Source organism: Plasmodium gonderi (assembly GCF_002157705.1).
Source record: "Plasmodium gonderi DNA, contig: Chr11, whole genome shotgun sequence".
Classification (NCBI taxonomy): Eukaryota; Apicomplexa; class Aconoidasida; order Haemosporida; family Plasmodiidae; genus Plasmodium; species Plasmodium gonderi.
Window position 1 is genome coordinate 719,009 of NW_021628936.1, and position 27,549 is coordinate 746,557.

The 27,549-nt window shown below is 29.6% G+C and overlaps 7 protein-coding genes across 7 annotated transcripts; 5 read left to right on the top strand and 2 right to left on the bottom strand.

Moving 5' to 3' along the window:
* Positions 1 to 2,172: 2,172 nt before the first annotated feature.
* On the bottom strand, positions 2,173 to 4,101 carry PGO_111550 (hypothetical protein, conserved; the record flags this gene model as incomplete). Its single annotated transcript, XM_028688493.1, has 1 exon — positions 2,173 to 4,101. One exon carries the CDS (start codon positions 4,099 to 4,101, stop codon positions 2,173 to 2,175), a length of 1,929 nt encoding a protein of 642 aa, XP_028544294.1.
* A 1,772-nt stretch (positions 4,102 to 5,873) lies between these two features.
* On the top strand, positions 5,874 to 7,691 carry PGO_111560 (metacaspase 1; the record flags this gene model as incomplete). The annotated part of the gene is made up of 1 exon (XM_028688494.1): positions 5,874 to 7,691. The coding sequence occupies one exon, from the start codon at positions 5,874 to 5,876 to the stop codon at positions 7,689 to 7,691; it is 1,818 nt and encodes a 605-aa protein (XP_028544295.1).
* A 1,680-nt stretch (positions 7,692 to 9,371) lies between these two features.
* PGO_111570 (hypothetical protein, conserved) lies at positions 9,372 to 10,256 on the top strand (the record flags this gene model as incomplete). Its single annotated transcript, XM_028688495.1, has 1 exon — positions 9,372 to 10,256. One exon carries the CDS (start codon positions 9,372 to 9,374, stop codon positions 10,254 to 10,256), a length of 885 nt encoding a protein of 294 aa, XP_028544296.1.
* Positions 10,257 to 11,881: 1,625 nt separating this feature from the next.
* On the top strand, positions 11,882 to 13,267 carry PGO_111580 (60S ribosomal protein L7; the record flags this gene model as incomplete). The annotated part of the gene is made up of 3 exons (XM_028688496.1): positions 11,882 to 12,043; positions 12,387 to 12,581; positions 12,848 to 13,267. The coding sequence occupies 3 exons, from the start codon at positions 11,882 to 11,884 to the stop codon at positions 13,265 to 13,267; spliced, it is 777 nt and encodes a 258-aa protein (XP_028544297.1).
* Positions 13,268 to 14,153: 886 nt separating this feature from the next.
* On the bottom strand, positions 14,154 to 15,696 carry PGO_111590 (adenylosuccinate synthetase; the record flags this gene model as incomplete). Its single annotated transcript, XM_028688497.1, has 2 exons — positions 14,154 to 14,389; positions 14,616 to 15,696. 2 exons carry the CDS (start codon positions 15,694 to 15,696, stop codon positions 14,154 to 14,156), a joined length of 1,317 nt encoding a protein of 438 aa, XP_028544298.1.
* Positions 15,697 to 20,133: 4,437 nt separating this feature from the next.
* PGO_111600 (V-type proton ATPase 21 kDa proteolipid subunit) lies at positions 20,134 to 21,747 on the top strand (the record flags this gene model as incomplete). Its single annotated transcript, XM_028688498.1, has 5 exons — positions 20,134 to 20,237; positions 20,514 to 20,614; positions 20,778 to 20,958; positions 21,381 to 21,484; positions 21,692 to 21,747. The coding sequence occupies 5 exons, from the start codon at positions 20,134 to 20,136 to the stop codon at positions 21,745 to 21,747; spliced, it is 546 nt and encodes a 181-aa protein (XP_028544299.1).
* A 2,525-nt stretch (positions 21,748 to 24,272) lies between these two features.
* Positions 24,273 to 27,547, top strand: PGO_111610 (FtsJ-like methyltransferase; the record flags this gene model as incomplete). Its single annotated transcript, XM_028688499.1, has 2 exons — positions 24,273 to 27,021; positions 27,330 to 27,547. The coding sequence occupies 2 exons, from the start codon at positions 24,273 to 24,275 to the stop codon at positions 27,545 to 27,547; spliced, it is 2,967 nt and encodes a 988-aa protein (XP_028544300.1).
* Between the last annotated feature and the right edge of the window lie 2 nt (positions 27,548 to 27,549).

Sequence of the window (27,549 nt, forward strand, 5' to 3'; positions counted from 1 at the left end):
TCTTTTTTCGACACAGATATATATTATTCTAGATCTTATATATGTGTTCCTTGTGATTTATGTATATGCGCTTCTTGAAACTTTTAATATCTACCCACTTACGTAATCTGCAATTGTATCCTTCAGCCACATTGTTTTGAAAAAAAGGAAGATTCAGATTTGTAAGGGTGTGTGTATAAATGTTAATACAGTATAATGCGTACACACACAAATGAGCAGTATGAATCGTCAAAATGATTTTTTTTTTTTTTTTTTTTTCTCTTGGAAAAAATTTTATCTTACCTTTTTTGTTACTGTATAAAGTGCTCTTAAGCTGCTTTGCTATATGCTGCAACTTATTTTGTGGTAATTTATTTGGCAATTTTTTTTTTTTTTCTCTCTTATTTTTTTATTGATAATTTATTTTCGGTACAGTTTATTTTGTCAGAATTTCATTTTCCTTTTGGAAAATTTTTCACACTTTTTATATTTCTCTTTTCGACTCCAAATATGTTTTTTTTTTTTTTTTTTTTTTTTTTTTTTTTTTTTTTTTTTTTTTTTTTTTTTTTTTTTTTTTTTTTTTTTTTTTTTTTTTTTTTTTTTTTTTTTTTTTTTTTTTTTTTTTTTTTTTTTTTTTTTTTTTTTTTTTTTTTTTTTTTTTTTTTTTTTTTTTTTTTTTTTTTTTTTGTGTTTTTACTTTTTTTCTTTTATTATCTTATTATTATATTATTTTATTATGTTATTATTTTATTGTTATATTAGCTTATTATTTTATTATTATTTTTTTTTTTTTTCTCTCACTTTCAAAAGACTATTTTCTTTTCTCGTTTACACTCACTGGGGTGTAAGCCTTTTCCATTAAAACATATGCAGAGGACATGTTCCTTTTCTCATGAGCATATCGAAGCAAATTTTTTGTTACAGCTGCTATTGTGCTTATGTGTCTGTTCAATTTTGGCTCTCCCTTTCTTGAAGTTATGTTAGGCAAATATACGAAAGCATTTTAAGAGAATATTAGACGACTTATTATTTCTCCTTTTTTTTGATGAATACGCAGATTAGAAATGAGAAATTATTTCCCCCCTATTCCCAATGGTAGTTTTTTTATTTATTTTTTTTTATTTTTTTCGCGTAACTTTTTAAAATTTAAGGGGGAAAAAAAAAAAAAAAAAAAAAAAAATGAGGAAAGCAGACTACTGCATATACACACAACTTGTCATTCAAACATGTAAATACCTATCATATTATATTTCTTCTTTTTTTTTTTTTTATTCTTAAACTAAAAAAGGAGCCTTTAATCAAATGCCACGTTAGCAAAATCGGTTAAAGGTAATTGTTAATTAAAGTGTTCATAATTAAAAAAATTTATGCTCTTGAAAAAAGACAAAAAAAAAAAAATAAAATAAAATAATAATAATTATAAAATAAATATACGTGCATATGCGCCCGCAGGGTGAAAAAATGCCTCCAAAAAAGTTAAGCTATTTTGCTCGCATATACACTTGTTCCTTTACCCATTTGCCTGTTTACATATTTTGCTTCTCCGTGCAACCGTTTCATGTAAGTCGAAACGGATTACACATTCAGAAAAAATAGGAACATGCAATTTTTTGAAAAATATCCGAGGCTACGTATTCACATGGGAGAAAATTGGAAAAATTTGAAGATATAGGCACTACTTAATAGCGGGGCGAAAATTCAAAAAAAAAAAAAAAAAAAAAAAAAAAAATTCTTTGAGACTTATCCATACTACTTGTTGCTTTTGGATAAGTGCTCTACTAGCGTTTACGAATGTTACACCGGAGTCACGTAAACCTCGTGTTGGTATTGTATTTTCACATATATACACAGAGAATTTATCTTGTACACCTATTTTTATCACCTGTTGTGTTCCCCCGAATATACAACACATGTACATGTATATACATGCACCGATTAAGCAGAATTCATGTCCAGAAGAAAACCACATAATCTCCTCATGTTTGGTGGGTACTCAACGATTGTAAAAACAAGAAAAAAAAAAGGGAAAAAAATTTGATCATATTGGTGAACTTCATGTATTACGACAGTAACACACAATCATAAGGGAACATGATTGTGGGTAGATTTAAAAAATTGCAACGTGATAACATAACATACATACAACTGATTGAAACCCCTTTTTAAGCATCCTTTTCCTCTTGCACCTTGAATTTAAAAAGGACTTTTCTTCTTCCAATCGAAAATATCCCCATGCTCGTCATAAAGTTGATACTTATTCGATTTTTTTCGTATACTGTTTTTTTTTTTTTTTTTTTTTTTAACCCTTTGAATACCTTTTTGTGAATCCGTTTCTGATTCCCCATCTAGACCCCTGGAGCCAAAACTTTTCTTTAGATTTTGCAAATTTGCTGACTTTATTTTAATTTCATTCAAAATATGTTCTTTGTCATCAAACTTATCATCATATAAATAATCGATGTAGTTGTTTTTCTTCTCCTCGTAAACGCTTTCCAATGTTTTATATTCTAACAAGATATTTTTTTTCTGTTTTTTAATTTCTCCAATTTTTTGATTAATCTTGTGTAAGGAAATATTTTCTCTTACAAGTATATCTTTTTCTTTATCATCAAAAAATCCTCTGGGAAGATTTTCATATTCATTTGTCTTTTTTCCGTTGTTAGGATATTCTTCTATACGTTTAACATTTGGTGTATTGGGGTGTGCACTTGGTCCCTCGTTTTTTATTTGACCCCTTTTCAAATTTAATAGCTCATAAATTTCGTCTATGTTGAAATTATTGTCATTCTCACTTTTGTCATCGCCTCTATTTTCAATTTTTTTTTTCTTTTTATGAAATTCATTTAATTCTTCGAGTATTTCCATTTCCATCTCTTCATTTTCCTCCTTCTCATCATTGTATGAATCTCCTAAAATGTATTTTTTTTTCTCCACCAAAATTTTGTGTAGGTAATCCAATTCTTCAAAGTACGCAGTGTCAAGCATTTTATAATTTGTTAAGTCATCCAAATTCGTATTTATAATATTCATAACATGATTACTGTTCTGTTCTTCCTCTGTGTCTGTACCATCTCCACTTCTATGAATTATATCCCTGTTTTGGTATATATCCTCCTCATCGTTTTCTCTTCCTTCCACTTGATATTCCTCACCTTGTAACATTTTCCTTTTTTTTTTTATTTTCTTCTGGAATTTTTCATTCTCTATAATTTCTGTACTATCAATAACATTCTCAATAATTTCATATGTTTCTATTACTTCAACATCTGTTTCATTATTCTTATGAAATTCCTTTTCGTTTTGTTTATCCATAAATCCTATTTCTTCTATAAATTGTGATGATGATGCAGACTTATCATACATCGTGTTCTCTTCATTTAATTTATATTGAACGTTAATCATACTAGAACATTCCTCTTCTTTCAACGCTTCAAATTCGTTGCTTTTTTTTCTCCTCTCGCCAAATGTTTTCACAAGGGGGGAGGTACTACTTTTTTCATTATTCCTTTCACTGTTGCTAGGATTGGATGACAGTTGGATGTCGAAAAAATCTGCAGGTAAGTCCTCCACCTTGTCTTGCTTATTGTCATGCTCATATTTTGAAGTGACATCTGAATATTCACTATTCTTTTCATTCCTATAGTCTAAAAAGGCATCCTTAAAATTGTTGTTTTTATTTAGCCTGTTTAACGGTGCAAGAGGTTCGCTGAAATGTACCATTTTGGGAATTTTATTATAACAACTTTTTTTCAATTCCCCATATTCAGCATTCTTTGTCACACGGGATGAAGCATCACTTTCTTCCACTTGATCAAATCCTTCTGTATGATTAAAATCCTCTGTTACCACACTATGTTCATAATTATTTTGAATTTTCAAAAACAGCTTGTCCCCGTGTGGACCTTTGGTGTCATGATTATCTGTACTATCATTCAAACATGAACGATCTTCCACTCGTACCGTCAACTTCTTCGGGACCAAATGATGACCTCCTCCATCGTTTTCCTTTTCTCTTTTCTCTTCATGGTCTTTTATCACCTTTTCCGTTTTTTTCCTTTCCTCTCTTAGTAATTTCCTTCTTTCCTTCTCTTGTTTTATGAGGTCCTTAATGTTTGTACTCATCCTGTCATTCTTCTGTTCATAGGTTCATATGTCGTGCCAATCGGCAGAATTCGCAAAGCCCAGTCATTCCAAGGGAACACAAGTGTGAAATGAACGAAACGAAACAAAAAATAACAATCAAATAATTAAAAAGTAATAAAAAAATTATAATAAAATAATGATAAATAGTAAAAAAATCGTAAAAAAACAGTAAAAAAATAATAATAAAAATCGTAAAAAAAATCGTAAAAAAAATCGTAAAAAAAATCGTAAAAAAAATTGTAAAAAAAATAATTATAATAAAATGTAGGAAAAATAATATACGTGAAAAAAAAAAAAAAAAGCATGAAAACTCGGCTTAAAATATTTTCAAATATAAGAAGAAGCATAAAATTCGCAGCAAAAATGTTCCTGTATGTAATTGTATTCAGATGGAGTCGTAAAATGGAAATTACTCTATATAACACATTCGCTTGAAATACAAGGTGATGGTGTATTTAACAAATGTTGTTAACTAGGTAAATGTGCATATATATACGTTCATGTGTATATGTGTATATTCTTTTCAGATCACTTCAAATTTTCACTTTTGAAGGTGTTCTTAATACATGTGTTGTGGTTATGTTTTCCGTTTTAAGAGAGTCCTCAAATGTATGTCCACATTTTTCTAGCAAAATAAAGGACAAAAAAAAAAAAAAAAAAAAAAAAAAATTTTTGTTTTTCCCTGCACACATCAAGTATTTATCTCTCCACATAAGTTTCCATTTTTTTTTTTGTTTTTTTTTTTTCATTTTCTAACTGGTAAAGCATGCATAAACTGTTAAAATAATTTTCCATTAAGAATAGGGAAAATGACAAACCAAACTTTACCATTTTTAAAAAGTAATGACATGGTCAGACACAGAAGAAAGGAACCCTCTTTTTTTTTTTTTTTTTAACAACTTGAAGAGGAAATTGAGGTTATTTGCAAGTTAGCACGTGTGAACAAGCAAACTTGATCTGAGTGTCTGTTTAAGGGGTTACATATGGTTTATTGCATTTTTATCTTATAGAAAATTGAACTTTTTAACAGTCTTTATTTCTACTTCTTTTTTTTTTTTTTTTTATAAAAACAATTTTTTTTTTTTTGTATAAAGCATAGTTCTTTGTATGCTTCATCATGAAAAATGTTCTTTGCCTTTTCAGGGGATGACTCTTTTTTTTTTTTCTTTTTTGCGCAGCTCTGTTCCAAATAATTTTCCACATACTCTCCCATATTTTTCCACATTTTTCCACATTTTCCACATTTTTCCACATTTTTCCACATTTTCCACATTTTTCCACATTTTTCCACATTTTCCACATTTTTCCACATTTTCCACATTCTCTCGCCCATTATTCCAATGTCCGGAAAGAGTACATTCGAAGGGACATAACCAAGCATATTGCTGCCAATAGTAAATGCATAAATTTTGCATGCAAAGGATTAAATTAATTTTCCATAAAAAAATAAAAAATGCCAAAGACTGAATGATTTGTCAAAACATATTACATGTTAATATTATTGTCTCCGTTTTGGTTTTTTTCCATCCTATATGTGGTTTGACCTGCTTTAGTTTTTTTCCCTTTTTTTTTTTTTTTTTTTTTTTGTGACACCCAACTAACTAAACCTCTTTTGCCTATTAATTATCATAGGCGATTCGTCAAACTGTTGCGCCTCCTATCGATGCTACTGCTGGTATTGCTCCTACAGCCTCCGCTACCATCACATCCATCACTACAAACCATCACTACAACCATCACGACCACCTAGTATGGACAAAATTTACCTTAAAGTATTCGAACTTAGCGGGCTGCAGGAAGATGATTGTGGCAGTTACTACATAAAAATATACTGGAAAAATAAAAAATATAAAACGTCCATACAGAGAGATGGGTACTACTTTTTCAATGATGATTTCCTCATACCAGTAGAAAACTTAGAAAAGGAGAAGAAGGAAATGCTGTCGATAGAAGTGTGGATGGTAGGAATATTGAACAAAAAAATTGCATACACTTTTTTTACCTTGGAATTTATAGAAAAGGAAAGAACACTAAGACAAAAGGTGCAGTTAATTGACATTATAAAAAAATGCACTGTAGAGTTATCTTTGAACCTAGTTAGGACCCAAATGGATATAACATTTTTCAACGTTAAAGAAATATATCAACACAAAACCGATCAAGAAATAAGAAATATCATTTTGATACATAGGAATCAAGATGAAGTTGTTAAAATTCTGAGAAATAGCCATACACAATTGCCCACACACAGTAAAGAGTGGCCAGAACAAAATGTATCTTCTGTTCCACAGTATACACACACAGCTCACGAATCAGAAATGCAAAATAGACACTACCACTATAACACAGGAAATCATAGAAATGAATTATCCCATGTGTCTAATAATATTCCATTTTCTACCTCCAACCAGTTGAATAATCCAGCAAATGTCATAAATAATACACCCTCACATAGCGTGAATATGAAAATAGACACTAACAATTGTGATATAAAATACATCAAAAACTCTTTTCCTAACCCTAGTATATTACCTAATTTGTATGATGACAATAACCAGAGGAATCAAAATTATTATCAAAGTAATCTATACAATATTGGTTCTGCATCTCCTTATTCAGATAAAATTCTACATTGTTCCTCTAGAAATAAGAAAAAGGCATTACTTATAGGAATAAATTATTATGGTTCCAGTGAAGAATTGAATGGATGTACAAACGATACAGTGAGAATGAAAAATTTGTTAATTTCAAAATATAATTTTTATGATTCATCAACAAATATGGTTAGATTAATTGATAACGAAATTAACCCAATTTATAGACCTACAAGAAAAAACATTTTATCTGCTTTGACATGGTTAACTAAAGATAATCAAGCAGGAGATGTATTTTTTTTTCTATACTCAGGACATGGTTCTCAACAAAAGGATTATACATGTATAGAAGATGATGGATATAATGAGACGATATTACCATGTGATCATAAAACGCAAGGACAAATTATCGATGATGAATTGCACAAGTATTTGGTTCAACCTCTAAATGATGGGGTTAAATTAATTGCAGTAATGGATTGTTGTAACGCAGGTAGTTGTATAGATCTGGCATATAAATACAAAATGAAATGTAGAAAATGGAAAGAAGTGAAAAATCCATTTCACGTAGTGTGTGATGTTAGCCAGTTCAGTGGATGTAAAGATATGGAATTTTCTCATGAAATAGAAACAGGTACACATGCCCCTGGAGGATCCCTTGTCACTGCAATGATACATGTTTTGACTACAAGCGTGGATTCATATAAAACAGGAAATATAGTACCATATTCTAATGCGCTTACATATGACCATTTACTACAAAATGTTAGCGATTACATTAAGAGTTATCATAACCAAAAAATTGTTTTCATGGCTTCACAGAAATTTAGCATTGACCAACGAGTTTTTGATTTCGAACACATTCTAAAAAATAAAAATGACAATTTGGGACAAAATATCAACAAGCTTGTGAAGAAAAAGAAAAAAAAAAAAAACAAGGATTATTTCAAACGAGACTTTTTTTCCTTCTTCTGAAATTTTTTCAAATGTATTGGTACTTAATCAGGCTTGTACAGTAGGGAAGTAGACGTGGCAACCTTTAGAGGGAAAGCGCCCTTTCTTGCACGAAAAAAAAAAAAGAAAAAAAAAAAAAAAAAAAAAAAAAAAAAAAAAAAAAAAAAAAAAAAAAAAAAAAAGAAAAAAAAAAAAAGAAAAAAAAAAGTGCATAATCTCGTATGCGTATGTGTACATATATATATACCTATATTGTGTACGTATGATCACCCCAGATTACACTGACTGAATTTGCTAATTTTTTTCATCCATTTTGGCTCTAATTTGTGTTTTTTTTTTTTTCTTTTTTGGATGCATCACATTTTATCCCATTTTACACGCGCATTATTTGGGTATTTGCAAATTGATAACTTATAACCTATTGAGAATTAAAAGTAGAACAAAAATTTCCATCGCCACTACACAATGCCCAAATGAGGAATGTCCAAATGTCGTTTCTGTAGATTTTTTGGCACTCAATTTTTTTGAACAAGTCTTAAGATCTCTTTTTGCGTTCTCATTAAGCACACCCCGCGAGGAGTGTCTTTGTCGGCTGGCAGAATAAAAATAAATAAAATAAAAACAATAATATAACTATAATTGAAGAATATTGTTTGACTCTTACATGTTCACGAGGTTTGCTTTATTTGATGTTTTTTTTTTTTTTTTTTCCCCACCCCTTTTGGTTGTGTCCATGTGCATGCGTTTGAAAAATATAATTTTTTTTTTTTTTTTCATCCCATAGGAATGGTTAGCAGCAGCGCCGAGCCTTTTTTTTACTTTATTTATTTATTGATTTGCTTTATTTTATTTTATTTTACATATTTTTTTTATTTATTTGTAATTTATTTTGTTCATTTATTTTATTTTTTCTCACGAAAATTGATCATATTGATGTTGTTTTCTCTCCTTCTTCTGTGTTCACCTGCGCATGACACTCAGTATTCATTTGCTCACTTTTCACCCACTTTTCCTGTTTTTTCATGGATTTACTAAAAAAATATGGCAATTCAATTTGCATCAACCGAAGTGGAAATGGGTATGTACATACGAAATGTGGTAACTGTCTAGTTCCAAAAAGGAGATAAGATCAAAATGGCAAAAAAGTCGCAAATAAAACTGCACCTCACCACGTATAGAAAAAAAAAAAAAAATAAATAGGAAGAAAAAACGACAGTCTAAAAGACAAATAATTTTCTCATAAATATAACAAGACTTTTTTTTATAATTTATTTACAACTTTTTCTTTCTTTCTTTTTTTCTTTCTTTCTTTCTTTTTTTTTTTTTTTTTTTTTTTTTTTTTTTTCTCTCTCTCTCTCTCTCTCTCTCTCTCTCTCTCTCTCTCTCTTATTTTTACCTCTCCAGCGTAAAGGTGTATAACCCTTTTTTAACATCCTTTTTTTTTTTTTTTTTTAAAGAATTTTTTATTACATGAAAATTGTTTCATACCATACACCAGCTATGAACAAAATTTTCTATTTTATGAGAAATGTCTGAGGGTCAAGTTCACTAAAGGGTTTAATTGGACTATTGATATAATATGTTCAGGCATCTCTATAATTGCTTGGTTTCTCCTTGCATTTGACACAGCACATATCAAGAAATTATTGCAGTTGTATCAACAAGGTCTTACCACCTCAGTCTTATCATCGAATGCTTCCCATGGCAACCCCCTCGAATGAACTGTTCATCCTGCACTTCACGATACACGATGTGTACGATCGAAAGGGCAATGGAATATCACTTCATGAAGAACCTTACATAAAATTTTACTGGAAGAGTGAAAAATATAAAAATTACTTAAAATTATTCTCGGACGAAATAAATTGGTTTTGTGAATTTTTTTTACCCTACAAAAGTGGGGATTATGTAGAAAAGTTGGTTATGCAAATATGGGTAAATGGTTGTTTAAAACGAAAAAGAAAAGTATCCTATAATTACATCAATATAAATGATGTTGAAAAGAAAAAAAAAATAAATGGAAAAACAGAACTCATTGGAAAAAGAAAAGGATTAAAAGTTATTTACAGTCTTCAAATAATATACTACTCTTTATATATGATTATGAAAAATGCACAAACCTACATTCTGAACAAAATATCTATTTATAAAATGATGCAGATTTATAGAAGCAATCAAAGAGACACTTCTACCAATGATGAAAACATTCTCGACAAATATATTATATCCTTATTTCAAAAAGAAAGTTACATGAAAAAAAATACACCTTTGCAATTAAAAAATACATTTCGTGTAAATAATACTAGGAATAACATCAAGAACGATTTCCAAAGTCCACATAACTTAAAATTGAAAAAAAAAAAGCATGAGCAAAAAACCTCAAAAGATTCACTTTTATCTTTGTCACAAAAGAATCTCAACGAAAAAACCATCCACATCAGGAATAAACCAAAGTCTCAAAAAAAATCTGCAATGGTGCAAGAAACAGTAAAGGGAGAAAAGATTGAACAACAGGTCGATACAAAAAAAAAAAAAAAAAAAAGAAAAAAAGCTCAAACAACTGAAGTGGGGAGGGGGTTTTCATGAAACATGATATAACACATTAATGGATTTTTGAATATGAACTAAGGGTGTAACAAATGTAGGCACATCAATGAGAAGTAAATGAAATGAAAGAATTTACAAACCAAGGGAAAAGACATATCTGTAAGGAAAATAAAATTTCTTCCCTCAACTGATAACTCATGATGCGAAAAAAAAAAAAAATTTTCTCGACCTTGGCTACAGCATGGTTGAATAAATACGGAATCAAATTACTAAATTTTAGAGTCTTATTTTCCAGAAATGTTGTGATAAGAATGAAGATGGAAAAAGATTACACGTGTTGTTGGGACGTGGTGTTAAAAATTGTTTAGATTCGGTACACAATGCAAATCTCAAATCGTATCGTTTCATGTAGAGCCAGAGTACGACTAGGGTATCTTAAATTGAAGTGAAAAAAATCAAATAACAAAAAAGGCGAAACGAAGTCCTTGAACTGATAATTAGTTCTCAGATTTAAAATAAACGCCCACACTGCTGCCACACTGATGCATAACTTAAATTAGGGTCTGTAGAAAATATCAAACATAGGGAAATATAATAATTAAGTGGGGATGAGAGTTGTTGCTTTTTGTCTTGTTCAATTATTTTAAATAATTTATTTTTTTTTGTTCTTTTCATATTTTTTTCTTACAAATTTTTTTTATAAATTTTTTTTATAAATTTTTTTTTTTTTTTTTTCGAACATGTGCATGCAATCCCAAAATAATGGGAAAATTTGTAGGAAAATTGAATAAGTTCCTTTTCGTCGCGGCTATATTTTATTATTTTATTTTTTTTTTTTTGCTATTGCTATTATCATTTTTGCTTCCAAGCCTTTTTTTGCCACCACTATTGCTATAACTTTTTTTTTTTTGATACAGTTCTATTTCAGGTATAAATTGTGGTGTTGATTGTGTTTGCCTGTCCACTTGACAGTACCTCAAGGTAAAGGAAAAGGAGGGTCCTCTCCTCTAAATATACATTTTTGAAATTTGTTTACTATTAAAAATTGCTGCGTTCGTTTATACGAAAAGATATGTTTTGTTATTATATATGCCCGTAAGGGTGTATGCAAGACTTATATAGAGATAATGTAACAATATATATATATAATCCTTACTAGTAAAAACATGTATAATATTAAAAACTTATAAGTAGTATATAATTAAATATACGCAAGCATGTACAATAATATACCTCACGCATGTATGCAATTTACAGATTCCATTTTCCACAGTGATGAATGTTTTATTTTTTATTTTATTTTTTTTTTTTTGCACGAGAGGGAAAAAACTGCTTAATTTTTTTTTTTTTTTTTCGACTTTTTGACGTTATTACATGATGCAACTTTCATAGATCACGACTCATTTTTGTAAATTTACTCACTGTTTTGTAACTAATGATAATATTTCCCGTTATTTTACGTGGGAAGTTTTTCTTAATTCACAATATTATATACCACGTTATATTATTCTAATTATTTTTATTTCATTTTGTTTTCCCCCATTTTGTTTTACTACACTTTTTTTTTTTTTTTTTTTGTTCTCCATTTGAGCATATGAAAAAAAACAAATTTCGTTACATATGAATGACTTTTTCAACCCTTTAAAAAAGGAAAAACTCAAAAAATGAGTAAGAAGAAGATAAAAAATAAACAGCCCCTTCAAAAAAATGGCACAAACAATAGTAAGAGGAAAAAACATGTGAAGTTTAGAAGAATAAAGAAGGTTCAATTTAAGGATGAAAAGAAGGTGATCGTCTCAAATGAGATCAAGAAAAAGAAAGTAAAGGTAAAGAAATAGAGATCTGGTCTTTTTTTTTTTTTTTTTTATATTTCATTTTGTTTTACGAGATTTTTAATCCACCCAGTTAGACTTTGTATTTTTTGAAAGATATTTTTAAGCGTGTGCTTTTTTTGCTCCTTGAAAAAGTGACACAAGCGACAAATTTTCCCCCCTCCCGTCTCTTCACGCATGCACATGTGCATGTATCCATACGTTAAGATATTCACATCCACATGCAGTGGAAATGAGTGTTGCATAGAATTTTCCTTTCTCGTAAAGAACGCATCGTTATGCCTGAACACAAAATGAGCAACCCATCATTTTTTGTGTCTATCGCCACTCTTTTCAGATTCATGGGAAGAAAAAATTGAACACCCCTTACCAAAAAAAGGAATATAAAAAGATACGCATGGATCAGGCTAATGAATACATAAATTTACAAAAAGAATTAGCAAGTCATAAATTCGATGAGCCGAGATGTTGTATTTTTGCCATTCGAAATAACATTAATTGTGTTGCTTCTGCCCCCATGGAAGTTCTTCAGGTATAGCCACAAGCATACAATTAAATGTGAGAGTATACATTGTATGGATACATATTTTCGCAAAAAAAAAAGAAGAAATGAAATGAAGCAAAAAAAAAAAAAAATGTTGTCATTTGCAAGAGTCCAATTCCATATCACATTGAAGATGGAGATAAACACCGTGTGCTATTGCATATATACCCATATATAATAACACATTTGGTTTTCTCATGTCATTAATTTTTTTTTTTTTTTTTTTTTTTCACATTCTATTTTCTTTCCAAAAGAAACTCAGGCTAATGGAAAATTTCTATGGAGTACTACTTGTCAATAACGAAATAAACATGAAAAATTTATTTCTCGTAAAACGATACGTATGTTATGGATACATACAAAAATACAACTTATACAATCTCCTGGAGAAGAAATTATTTTTAAAAGATGGAAATGAGATTAAAAGATGTCAATCGAATAAAATCATAGAAAAATTATTTAGCAAAGATGGAATATATTCTTTCCCCGCATTCTGTGAGTATATTTTTGAATGTAAAAATAATGCCGATCAAATAACAAAAGAACATATTATTCCTTTTAATTTTTCGTACTTAAAAAGTGATATAACATTTGACTTTTTACAATTTAAAAATGAACTGGCCGGCTTTGTCAAGGACAATGAAATTAACGAAATATTAGAAAAGATAATTTAACCGTGATTTTACCAGTATACGAAGGTACTAGTGATATGCGCTTGGGGAAACTGGAAAAGACATATATACACGAATTTTTTTCTTTTCTTTTTTTTTCATTTTCCATGTGTGTTTACACATATGTGCATATTACATCATTCTCTTATTCATCAATAAACATCGAAACGCACAACCGTGGTGGTCCAATGTGTGTAAATATGCCCCTCGATGGAAACACCCACATCCTATTTGTATCCCCCTTAACTATTGGACACTCCTTTTTTTTTTTTTTTTTAAGTTATTTGTTTTTAGTTAAACTTTCATATAAAAGCAAAAAAAAAAAAAAAAAAAAAAAAAATAATAAAACAAACGAAATGAGCAAAATAAACAAAGCAAAAAAAAAATGCAAATATATGGGAACATAAATATACAGCAAAATGTTATTATAGCAAAACATCGCGATTAAACTGAGCTTGTCTAATTGTAAGCCTTTTCTAACAATAGAAAATTAGAAATTTTTTCTTTCTTCACCTTTTTATATTGTCTCATACAAAAAAATAAAAAAATGTTCCTTCTCAAAAAGGAGTGCTATATAACATGTATACATATCGGAAAAACTAAAGTGTATCCATGTTGTTTTGCGGGAGAGAAAAAAAAAAAAAAAAAAAAAAAAAAAAAAAAAAAAAAAAGAAAGTTAACATAATCCAACCATATTAGGAACCAATTCTCGTATGGCCCTTTTTTTTTTTTTTTTTCGAAGAAAAATGTGTTAATACAACAAATTTCATTCGACTATTTCATCACATGGGTACACTATTGTCTGAATTTTCCGATCGACTGTCTGGGTCCTCTGCACATTATCCTCCACCCCATTCACAGTCATAAAGACGTAAACACTCCTTTTCACTCACTTCTTCTTAGTAATCGTGTTACTGCGATTTGGACCGACACCAATCCACACGATAGGAGAATCTACATATTTCTCTATCGCCAACACATATTTTTTTGCATTGTTTGGTAATTCTTCAAATGTTTTACAATTTGATATATCTTCTTCCCACCCTTCAAATTTTTCATAAACTGGTTCGTAATATTCCGAGGCGTCCTCGTCCACTGGGTAACACCCTTTTTCCAACAACACACCTGAACAGAATTGAAAAAAAAAAAAAAAAAAAAATCATGAAATATGGTTTGAGTATTTACAAAGAAGTGACATTATCCCCCCCCCCCCCCCCTGGCACAAATTGATCAGTCGTGTAAACACATACATACACACACATTCGTGTAAACAGAGATGTGCACACACATGCATACAGGCACAGACGCATTATTTCCATGGAGTAGTTGGGCCACCATTGTGGAAGCATACCTGACCCTTTGCTGCGATAAGCAACACAAAGGAAGATTTCCTTCAGCCCTGAGAGAACGTCTAGCTTGGTCAAGTTAATGATGTCGATTGAGTTGATGCATTTCACATAAAGCAACATGGGTATGTCAAGCCATCCACATCTTCTAGGTCTGTTCGTGGTAGTCCCGTATTCATGACCTTTTTCTCTTAAAGAATCTCCAATTTTGTTGTTCAGCTCAGTCATAAATGGGCCACACCCTACCCTAGTTAAATAGCTTTTAACTACCCCTACTGTTAAATTCAACGTTTTGTGATTTATCCCAAGACCTGAAAAAATTCCACCAACAGTTGTAGTACTACTTGTTACATAAGGATATGTACCAAAGTCTATATCTAACATAGCTGCATTAGCTCCTTCGATTAAAATTTTTTTCTTCTTATTTAATTGATCATTCATAAAAGATATAACATCTATGATTCTATCTTTTAAAAAAATATGGTATTTATAAAATGCTTCCAATTCTTGTTCTTTATTATATTCTTTTATTTGGTACAAATCTATTAAATTATTTATCAATTTAATATAAATTTTTTTAAAATTTTCAAAATTTTTTAAAGCTCCTAATCTTATACCAATTCTAGAAACTTTTGTTGAATAGCATGGACCTATACCTCTCTTCGTTGTGCCTAATTGTTTTCCTTCTTTCAGTTTTTTATTTTCTTGAATCGTATCAATAATTTGATGAATATCAAATAAAATGTGACATTTGTCTGAAAGGTATAATCTATCCATTATATTTCCTCCAACAGACTTTATTTCATCTATCAAAGACTTTATATGTACAACCATTCCATTCCCCAGGACGCAGATATTATTTTCGTATAATATTCCACAAGGTAATAAATGTAAAGCATATTTTGTATCACTCACAGATATGGTATGGCCAGCATTTGCACCACCATTGAATCTACAAGTGATATCTGAATGCTTTGACAAAATGTCTATTATTTTCCCCTTCCCTTCGTCTCCCCATTGTGTACCCAATATTGCCACAACATTTCCTTTTTCCACATTTTTGATATCGTGTTCGAATATATTCATTCTCTTAGGTAAGCAATTCTTCAATCGAATACACGAAATCTCCCAAATCCAATGATTCTGAATCCTTCGGATGTTCCTGCTGCGGTGCTCTCCTACTCTGTTGTATGATGTTGTACCAAATATGCACTGCTTGTGGGGTGAAGAGGTAAAATCTAAAATGCTACTATCAAGGAATATTTTTTTATTTATTTTTCTCGATGTGCTTGTAAACAAAGAACTACGCACACACACCTTCTTCCTAGGTACATCAATGTATTATTTGCCTTAAAATATAAAAAGCTAACCGTAAAGGCTTTTTTTTTTTTTTTTTTTTTTCCTTAAAAAATAAAATATAATAATTTTTTTTCGAATAGTATATATAAAAAAGTTTCTACTTATTTGGTTAATTGTTTCGTCGTGCTAATATACTAAAATGAAAATATTTTATGTACATCAGGCATAACTTTCCCCCCCCTCCCTTTTTCAATGTAGATTCCAAAGGGAGAAAAAGATTCATTTCAATTTTTTCAACAAAGATTTATGCACTTACACGACTTTCATAAATTTTATTAAGGCATCTTCATTTATTCCTATATTTTATGACATTATACATTTTGAAATTTAAAAAAAAAAAAAAAAAAAATTGTCACAGTTTCGATAGGGTCATTTTAATTTCTTAATCTAAGGTACGAGAATCATCCACAGGGTCTATGGCTCAAGGAGAAAATAAAAAAAAAAAAATAGAGAATTTTTTTTTTCTTAAATCCACTACCAATGCATTCAGAGCATTAGGGTCCTTAGACCTTAATGTATACAAGTATCAAATGAATGAAAAATACAAATAAAAATAAAATAAAATAGAAGCATATTACACCGATTTCGATATCTTTGAAACGCTATGTGTGAGACATTTATAGCTGCTTGCACACAGGTATTCACATTTCTAGCAAAACAGACATAACATATACCAAGTGATCCAGTATTAGATAGCCACACATGATAAGAGGAAGAATGTAGCTTTTACACCTCAGACACAAGAAGAAATCTTTACCGCAATGAGAAAATAAAAATATTATGATGCCATTCGTACCCGAGATGCTTCTCTCACTCACTCACTCTCTCTCTTTCAGGATAAAATCTCTAAGAAATCAAAACGTGCTCTAATTTGTCATCAACCTTTGTGTGCCATTATAAAATGGGAAGAAAAACAGCTTAAATTTAATCATACGCATTTGTAAAATTTCCTATATTTTCCCCATGTGGTGATGATTGCTCATTTTTTTTTTTTTTTTTTTTTAAATAGGTAATAGAAGTGTATCGCATTCTCATAAAACGATTTACGAGGCTGATACAAAAATTAAAAAGAAAAAAAAAAAGGTTAGCAGGAGCTAAATCACACTATTGTGCTATTATTGCTTCAGAATTTAGGGCTGGATTAAATTCCTTACAGATCCACCCCCCAAAAAAAAAAAATCTATATTTTACACTCTTTTTTATAAAAGAAGTCGTTACAAACATAGATGTATATTTATATGTTTTTTTTTTTTTTTTTTTTTTTTTTTTTTTTCTTATCACATTTAGGAGAAATAATTGTCGTTATAATATATGTGGTATATTATACATGAAAATTATAATTTTCTTTTCTTTTTTTTAACTATACTTCTTTTACATGGTTCCTGAAATGAACAAAAATATTGCTACTTATATGCGCAGCGAACAGTTAATAAATTTACTTGCTTTATCGCCCTTGTTACCCAGCATATTAATGTGTAATGTGCTCCAAAGAGTTCTAATCCTTTTCCATATTTTTTTTTTAAAAACAATCAAAAGAATAGACACATTATTTATAATGCATTATTCCTTTTTCTTCCCCCCCCCTTATACGTCCTTCCTTTTTATCATAATTTATTAACATAAAAGTTCCCAATTTTGTTAGACATATGTTTATTTACGTATAGCTATTTCTCAAGAATCCTGCTACTTTGGGACTGTCTCATATGACAGTCTAATATATATTCGAATAAAATTGAAAGACAGACACAAGAACACATATATCTTTCCTCTCTACCTTCCTTTTTTTTTTTTTTTTTTTTTTTTTACGTCATAAGTTGTCTCATGGTTAATCAAAATGTAATGTTCCCATCATGATTTTCATTCCTGATGAATTTCATACCCATAATATTTTTTCACATGTTCTTTTTAATGCAACTAACTTTAAGATTGTTTCATCAGATTGGTGTTCTACCTTTTCAGTTCGTCACGTTTCCCTTAATGGTGTGTGTGCAAACGAATTACTACTACAAGGTTCATGCATATTGTTGACACACGGGTTTGGATTGCATTTTCCTCTTCCTCAACATGCTTACTCTTGTCGCACTAAGCAAGTGTGAGCATGTGTGTACATATATATATATATATATATATTTATATATATATATATATATATATATGTGCACATTTACCTTTTTTTTTTTTTTGCATTCCATCCATCACGTTGCATTCCTCTCATTTTAAAGCAGCTACAAATGTTTTATTTGAACATTTTTTCAAAGATGAGTTGATCTTTCCTCAAATTGTTGCTTTCAAATACCTAGCGCATTATGTACGTATTTTATTATGTAAATAAGGTATGAATCATTCAGTGCCGGAAAAATATACTATATGTGTGTACAATTTATTTCTCATCTCTTATGTATTATTTTTTTTTTGTTTGTAAAATTTGCATCGTACAATGGAAAATTTTATGCGCATGTTTTTTTCTCAGGAAAGAAAAAAAAAATTATGTATATTAATCCCTTAGCTACTCATTAAAAAAGAGGAAAGAAATAGGAAAGGGGAAATGAAAAAATGGATATAATTTTTGAGGCAATATTTTTAAATAAAATAATCGAAAAAAAAAATGTTCAAATGAGGCTACAGACGTACCCAACATATAACAGTATGTTCGAATTATGTAGCAGCTGAAAAAAGAAAAGCTGAAATTTAAAAAGGGGGAAAACACGTAAAAAAAAAAAAAAAAAAAAAAAAAAAAATATGAATTCGCCTTATATCACGTAAAACTTATGCTTGTATATAAACATATGCCATTTTCAAGTTCCTTTTCTTTTCATTTTTTTTTTTTCCTTCCTTTTTTTTCATCTGTTTCCCTACTGCTTTTTCTTTTTTTTTCACTTCCCACTTTTTCTTTTCTTTTCACCTCCCGTTTTTTCATTTTTTTTCACCTCCCGTTTTTTCATTTTTTTTCACCTCCCGTTTTTTCATTTTTTTTCACCTCCCGTTTTTTCCTCTTTTTCCCTACCGTTTTTTCTACTTTTTTCCCGCTTTTTTTTTTTTTTTTTTTAACACAGATCTGATGAAAATTTTGAGTTATAAGAGAAAAAAAAAAAAAAAGTTACACTTTTGTTTGCATATATAAAATATATTGACAAAAAGTTTTCAAAGTTTGTTTTACTTATGGATTGTCGTTGAAACACATGGAAAAAAGGGTTACAAATCAGTAGAAAAAGGGGATTCGCATTGGTGCATGTTATTTTTAAAATAAACACGCACGATCAATCCGTTTAAAATACGTACAGAAATGTATACAAATATATATACAAATGGAAGCGTGAAAATATGTATGAAATACACACACACGAATGCATCCCCAAGCGTATACACAAACATATATATGATCTACTACCCAAACATATATACGAACTTCCACCCAAACGTACATTACATATATGTATGCCCGCATGTGTAATGTCCTTGCAATGAATTCGTAAAGCATATTCGAAATGCATAAGAAAACGAAGCAAGTTTTGTGTCTATAAGAACAAAACGTTTCTTACAAGAATACTTTTTATGATATACAGATAATAAGCTAAAAAAAAAAAAAAAAAAAAAAAAAGCAGAGTACTTTGATTCTCCCACAACATCATCAAAAAGGTACTCATGCTCATATAATATTATTAACATATATGATTTTTATTGTTCCTACAAGATATATACAAACATTTGAGAACACAAGAATATGATGTAGAGGGCGAAAGACAAGGGACAACGATGCAGTTGTAGACCTTCCCTGTCAAAATCGCAACATATATATATATATCTTTGTTTTCGGAATCTTATGCGTAATGGTATGTACATATATTTATACACAAGTACTTTTCTGTTAACACCTCCCCCTCCTCCTATAGCTCCCGAACGACGTACGCGAAAAGTACAAGGCATTTTTATGCAGAAGAAAATACCTAAATTGATATACATAAAAAGAATACATGCGCTTAGTTATGGAAATACATTAACCCATTTACCAGCGCGGGCATAAAATAAAAATAGTATATCCCGTAACCCTTTCAATTAATGTAAAACCAAGTTAAAAATAAAAAAAATAAAAAAAAACAATAAAATAATAGAACACTGGAGTAATAGAACAAAATAAACTATTACCAATAAGAAGGCTGTTGAAATATGTATAATTCTTGGTCTGAAATCATTCGATCCATTTCGCCCTATAACTGGGCAATGCTTGGCATGGCAATGTCCCTCTTCCTTTCCATTATAGGAGCAGCATGGTATGCACAAATAGATATTAAAGGAAGTATCATAAAATGAAAAAATATACTTAAAAAAAAAAAATATTTTATTGTAATATCTTCGAATATTCCAGTATCACGAGGAATGACATTGATGATTGTCAAACTTAGGTTTCCACGAAGATCTGTTGTAGAATTCACATAACGTCTCAAATTTAAATGAGTTTTAATACGAATACAAGTTCAACCATGTATATACATATATATATATATATATACGCTATCCACATTTCTCCATTGTTTTTACCATGTTAGGGGAATATTCATTTGTGGCACAAGCATTGTAGGAGCATCAGTGAAGTCCCCACGTATCATTTCGAAAAATTTGATTTCCATTATATTTTGTGAAGCGTTAGGTAAGCATTGAAACATTATGTTAATGAGTGACAGATAAATGAAGGAATTAAAACCATTAATGCTGTATCATTGTACATATACGTATTACCCCCACACACACCACCTTTTTTTTTTTTTTTTTCTATCTTCCTCGCTCTCTCTCTCTCTCACGCGTTTTCACAGGAATGTATGGAGTCATTACTGCAGTTTTTCTACAAATAAAGTTCAGTGGACTCAGTAAGGAAGTTCACAGTCCACTGATTTTAACGAATAAGACAGATCCACTGGTTATGAATACAATAAGAGGAGGATGGGCTCTATTTGCAAGTGGTCTGACAGCAGGTCTGTCAAATCTTGTTTCTGGGTAAGTTAATAAGTTGTGAAGAAAAAAAAAAAAAAAAAAATAAGAAAATGAGACAGATAGTTAGATGGATAGTTAGATAGATAGTCAGATAGATAGTTAGCTCAGTAGATCAAGAGAGAAATGACAAAGAGAATAATAAATGAAAGAAATAAGAAAAAAATAACCATTTGGTGAACGTTTCATGGGAAAATAAATGCAATAACGTATTAAATAATGCTCAATCATAGAAACATAAACAAACCGCATCCCTAGTTACACTTATTTGAAAGAAGAAAATCCATAGTCCATTTATCCATCGTGCTAATACATATGCACTTTTTGCAATATCTATAGTGACGAACATTTCACATTTTTATAAGACTTCATTGTACCACTTATATGTGTTTCATTTTTTTTTTTTTTTTTTTTTTTTTTTTTTGCAGCGTTTCCGTAGGTATAACGGGTAGCTCATGTGCTTTGGGAGACGCACACAATTCAGATTTGTTCGTCCGAATGTTGATGATTGAAATATGTGCTAGTGTTATAGGTTAGCTTTTTGTATGCTTGATATTTTTTAATGAGAGAAATATATTTCTGTGTATAACATGATTGAGCGTTCGGAGTGACACTGTGTTTTTCAGCAGAAAAATATATCAATACATAGTCGCATTATGGCTTTTGCATATGTGTACATATATATGGAAAAATGCTTTATATACCCAATGTGCAATTTTTTTTTTTTTTTTTTTAACAGGGCTATACGGATTAATTGTGGCAATCGTGTCCATCGGGGATATACAACTAACTTAATCATTGCAGAGGAATATGTTGTTATTTTTCACCTTTACATTTTAAAAATTGTTTTTGTTTCTTACATTGATAATAAATTTTATTAACACGTATAAAGCTCATTTTTTGTGCAACTTTTTACGTTTGTTCATGGTATATTTTAATACTCTTTTTTTTTGGTCAACTTCTCTTTTTTTCCTCTTTGAAGTTTCCATAATAAACCCTTGTTGTTACTTTTTTTTTTTTTTCTTTTCATATTCATTTTTAAGAGTTCCAAGTTTATTATATGCACATATATATATATATATATGTGTGTACATAAATATGTATGACTATGTATTTATCTTTACATATTTACACACGTACCTGCAACTTTCTCTTATTAACTTTTTTTTCATATAGCGTTTCAGTCTTTATGCAATTTCTTCTTGCAATCGGGTATGGATAACACACACACGTAATGTGTATATATATATATTTGTATATACCTAACGAATATTGGCACCTTTTATGCCTCAATTCCTTTTTTTAAAATAAATAACAAAGCTTTTAAAAATGCATACACATATAATGTCTCTATATCTACATAAAGTGTGTTTCGTAAACATAAATTAATGAGCAATACCACGTAACAGTCATAGTAACAGTATCGATTTTTTTTTTCATCTTTTATGTTTAAAAAAAATATACAAACCTAATAATGAGAATTAAAAATGTGGAATAATTTCGGAATTAATGTGGCGTATCCCCCCCAAAATTTTTTTTTTTTTTCTTTTTTTTTTTTTTTTTAAAAAGTATAACTATACATATAAGGATGAGATAAAATGAAGAAAAAAAAAAAAAAAAACTGTAATTTGTTAATAAATAAATCACATAAATAACGAGGTGGGGGGGAAAAAGGAAAACGTATATATAATAAAGGAAATTCCCAGGGTTTCACATTTAAGGTTAAAATTTATTGCTCTCCAAATATAGTTGCAAAGTTGTCCGTAGAAAAAAAGGGGATCGAAAGCCATATATTATAAAATTTACCTATTATATATCAATATATACAATTCTCCATCTCTTCATTTCAATGAATATTTCTTTTTTAATAATATCACAGCCCTCATTACCCCTACGATTAAGCAAAATTTTATGTGGTTTTAAGGTAGAGGGAAAAGCTTAAAAATTCTCTACGCCCATGTAGTTGTGAAAAAATATATTTTTATTTCTGTACATAATATTTTTTCTCATAAAACTAATTTCCATAGGCTAAGTGGGTTATTCACAATTGAGAAATCCCATCTTTCTTTTACCCACTTTTTCCAGTAACTGATGAGTGGATGTATAAAACATTCGGTGCATAAATCAAAAAAAAAAAAAAAAAAAAAAAATAATTAATATTTTTTTTTTTTTTTTTCTATATTCATAAATATATTAACAGCAATCTGGACTAAAGAAAGGAAATTTGAAAAATTACAAAGCAGATGAAAAAGTGAAAAAATTGATGCAATGTTGTGACAATAAAATACGAGGAAAAACTACAAAATTCTTGGAAAAATTGCACAATATTCATAAACCCCCATTCCCCTCCAAAAAAAAAAAAAAAAAAAAAAAAAAAAAAAAAAAAAAAAAAAACAAAAAAAAAAAAAAAAAAAAAAAAAAAAAATGTATGAAATTTTGGGAAAAAAAAAAAAGAGAAAAAAAAAAAAAATTTTTGGAAAAATTGCAAAAAATTCAAAAACCCCCATCCCCCCCAAAAAAAAAAAAAAAAAAAAAAAAAAAAAAAAGAAACATAACGTAACGTAACATAATGTAACACTAAAGGAACAAATAAGCTAACAGAACGATACGCAAAAGTACCTGATGGGGAACTAAACGAAAAACTTCGAGCTGTCATTTTCTCGAAGCTGAATGAGAACAAGTCAGCATTTCTTTCTTTTCTCTAATTTGTGCTCAAAATAGGGAAAATATATACATGTATTATATGAATAAATATGTATTACATGTTTCTAAAAATCTTTGAGCGAATATTTTACAAAACACCTTATATCAATCAACATTTTTATACGTAAAGTTTTGAATAAAAAAATTAATCGATTTTAAAAAATCTCTAGACTTTTAATTGACACATAATATATACATGAACTAGAGAGGACTGCTCTTTTTTTTTCCCCCTTGAAATATTAATGTAAACACATATCCCTAATTATATTGTTACTGAGGACACAAGAGCATGCCAACCATATTTCCCCTTACTCATTGTGAAATGAGCAAAAAAAGGACCATATCGTAACTTATTTTTTCTCTAGGAAATTCCCAATAAGGTTTTTTCTTTTTTTTGTGAAATAAAGTTGGCTCAGAGTTTGAGGAAATTCCGTTTTTGCTTCCAAGGAAGTATAATTAAGTCTCCTCATTTCCAGTTATTTTTTAATTTTGTACATTGCATATATACGAGTTCTTATAGTTGCACTAGTTTCCTCTAGTCTAAATTGTAGCGTATTAAACAAATCGTACACGAACATTAGTGACCAAAAAAAAAAATAAAAAAATAAAAATAAAAGATGGGGAAAAAAAAGAAAGTCGGAAAGGAAAGAATTGACAAATATTACAAGTTAGCCAAGTCTGCTGGATATAGAGCGAGATCGGCATTTAAGCTAATTCAAATAGCACAGAAATATAATATTTTTAAAGATGCAAACATACTAATAGATTTGTGTGCAGCACCAGGTGGTTGGCTACAAGTGGCATATAAAAATATGAAAAAGAGCAGCACGATTATAGGAGTAGATTTAGTACCAATAAGAAAAATAGATAATAATGTTATCACGATAAAAAGTGATATAACTACAAGTTCATGTATAAAACAAATTAAAAATATAATTAAAAATGATAAGGCAGATGTAATACTAAATGATGGTGCTCCAAATGTAGGTACAACATATTCTTATGATAGTTTTAATCAGAATATCCTAGTTCTTAACAGTATAAAAATTGCTTATATTTTTTTAAAAAAAAGGGGTATATTTATTACCAAGGTTTTCCGAAATGAAGAATATATATCACTAATATGGGTTCTAGAAAAACTATTTGGAGAAGTTAAACATATAAAACCAAGAAGTAGCAGAGAAATATCATCAGAAATTTATTTAATTGGATTAAACTTTTTAAATAATAAAGTGGATAAAAAATTGTTTGATTATACATATGTTTTCAGTGATCAGTTTAAACAAGACTCAAATAAATTAAATGCAAACAAATCCAGTGACGATGATGACAATTTCTCAGATTCTAGTAATAATGAAAAGGAAAAAAAGAAAAACAAAAAAAAAAAAGGATTATCAACCATTTTAAAAGAAAAGAAAAAAAAAAATAGACAAGGTTATAACCTTGGGGATGATTACCGTTCTACGGATATATGCAATTATATTCATGCGGAGAATTATGTAGACTTACTTATAAAAACAAACAAATTTACCTTTGATAATAATTACCAAAATTCAGAGGATCCATTAGTTAGAAATACCTACAATGTTATTTATAAAAACCCTAGCACTACACAGGAAATTCTTCAACTCTGTAAAGATCTTAAGGTGCTTGGGAAATCTGATTTGTTTCATCTTATTAAGTGGAGATACAAAATTAGGAAGAGCATAAGTCTAGCCAAGGAACCTGAATTTATCAAATTGGAGGATTTGAAAAATGATCAGAAAAATGATGAGAAAAAAGATCAGAAAAATGAGGACAAACAAACAGACACAACAAAAGCTTCGATCCAAGACGAAGAATTAAGCGATTCTTCTGATGATGATTCTGAAAAAAATGAAATAAATGAATTTTCCGCGCACCTGGAAAAAAAAAAAAAAAAAGAACAAAAAAAGAAGGAAAAAAAACTAAAAAAAGAACTAGAAAAAAAAAAACTAAGTAAACCATTAAAACTTGATTATGATGAAGATGAAATACATTTTAATAAAAACATGTTGAAATTATTAGATAAGCAATCTTTTAAGGATCACATGAACGTGTTGCGTAGTAGCCAAATTAGCGACAAGTTAGAGATTAACCAAGAAGGTGATTCGACAAGTGAAAAGGAGGAAGATATAGACATAAACAATTTAAATGACTCCAAGATGGATCGAATAGAATACCTTGTCAATTTAGACTATGCAAAACAAAAAATGAAAGAAAAAAAAATGAACGAAGAAAAGGGCACGGAAAAGATTACCAGGAGGAAAAGGGCGATGGACTATAAGAACGAAGAGCTGATGAAAATTCAAAAGATCATGGAATTAAAAAATGAGCAGTTAATAATGAAGAGAAAACTGCACGAGTACCTCAGCGATGACGATGGGGACGATGATGATGACAGCGACTCTTCTGTAGGTAGTTCTCAGCGGGGGGAGCAGCATGACGAAGAAGAAATGAACGATGATGCATTGAGCTTACACTCACAAGGAATAAAACAAAACGAACACATACACAAATTGGTAGATAAGATAATCAGTCTAAGAAAAGATGTTAAAAGGGAAGAAGAAAATTCTAATGTAAATCGCTTTTTTGACCAAAAAATATTTTCGACCATATTTAATCAGCTAGATGGTGAGTTGTATGATAATGATCATGTAGAGGATCCCAAAGAAGGAGTAAGTAAACATGACAAACGGTATGGCAATAAAGATGTCGACGGAGATGACGACGTAGCTGGAGTTGACATGGACGAAGACATTGAAGAAATGGACGAGCGGAAACTACCCAACATTCCACTACCAAACAAACTAGCCAGAAAAGAAAGAAAAAAAAAATTAAGAGAAAAATACGGAAGCAATGAAGTAAAGATGAAAAACTCCACATTTTCTATTGTAAAAACGGATGAAAATGGGCAAATTAATAATGCTAGTACATATTTTAATAATCTAATTAAAGACGAAGATGAATTAGCATTCATAAAATGTATCGGAGAAAAATTAATTCATAAAAAAAGTAGAATGGATCTGATAGATGACTCATTTAATAGACATTCATATTTGGAAGATGAAGACATGTTGCCTGAATGGTTTGTAGAAGAGGAAAAGAAATTTAGAAAACCTGTAATCCCAATTGACAAATCTATTCTAAATCAGTATAAGAGCAGCATTAACAAAATAACTAGAATGCCTATTAAAAAGGTTATAGAAGCAAAAATACGGAACAAAAAAAGAGAAATTGCGAAAATGAAAAAATTAGAGGCAAAAATCGGAAAAATTGAAAAAGATGAAGAAGATCCTTTCCTTAAGCACAAAGCCATTACAAATATACTGAAGAAGAATAAATCAGGTATGATTCCATTCAAATTCGAGATCATGACAAAATGGATGCCTTTAATGCATTTGCAAGCATGTGTATATCTTTGTATATATATTTATATAAATGCTCCTCCAATGCAAGTGTTACACGTGTACATAGGCATAAAAGTGCTTATGAGCGAACGCCCATAAGCTTACATACCATGTGCATTTGTATTTGCATTTGTGTTTGCATTTGTGTTTGCATTTACATTTACGCTTGGTTCACACCATCGCGATTAAATTTTTACGTAATTTTCATTTTTTATAAAATTTTCTTTTTTGCCTCTTTTCACGTAGAAAAAAAACGAGAAAAATCTTATGTTGTTTGCACCGGAAAGGGCTCCAAGCTCTCTAACAAGAAAAACAAAAAGGGAAGTAAAACTGTGGTTAAGTATGTAGATAAAAGGCTCAAAAAAGATAAGAAGGCTAAGAAACGAGTAGAAAAGAAGAAAAAAAACATATCAAGACGTAAATATTCTAAATCAAGGCCTTTTAAATTTAAGCAAAAAATGTAGGA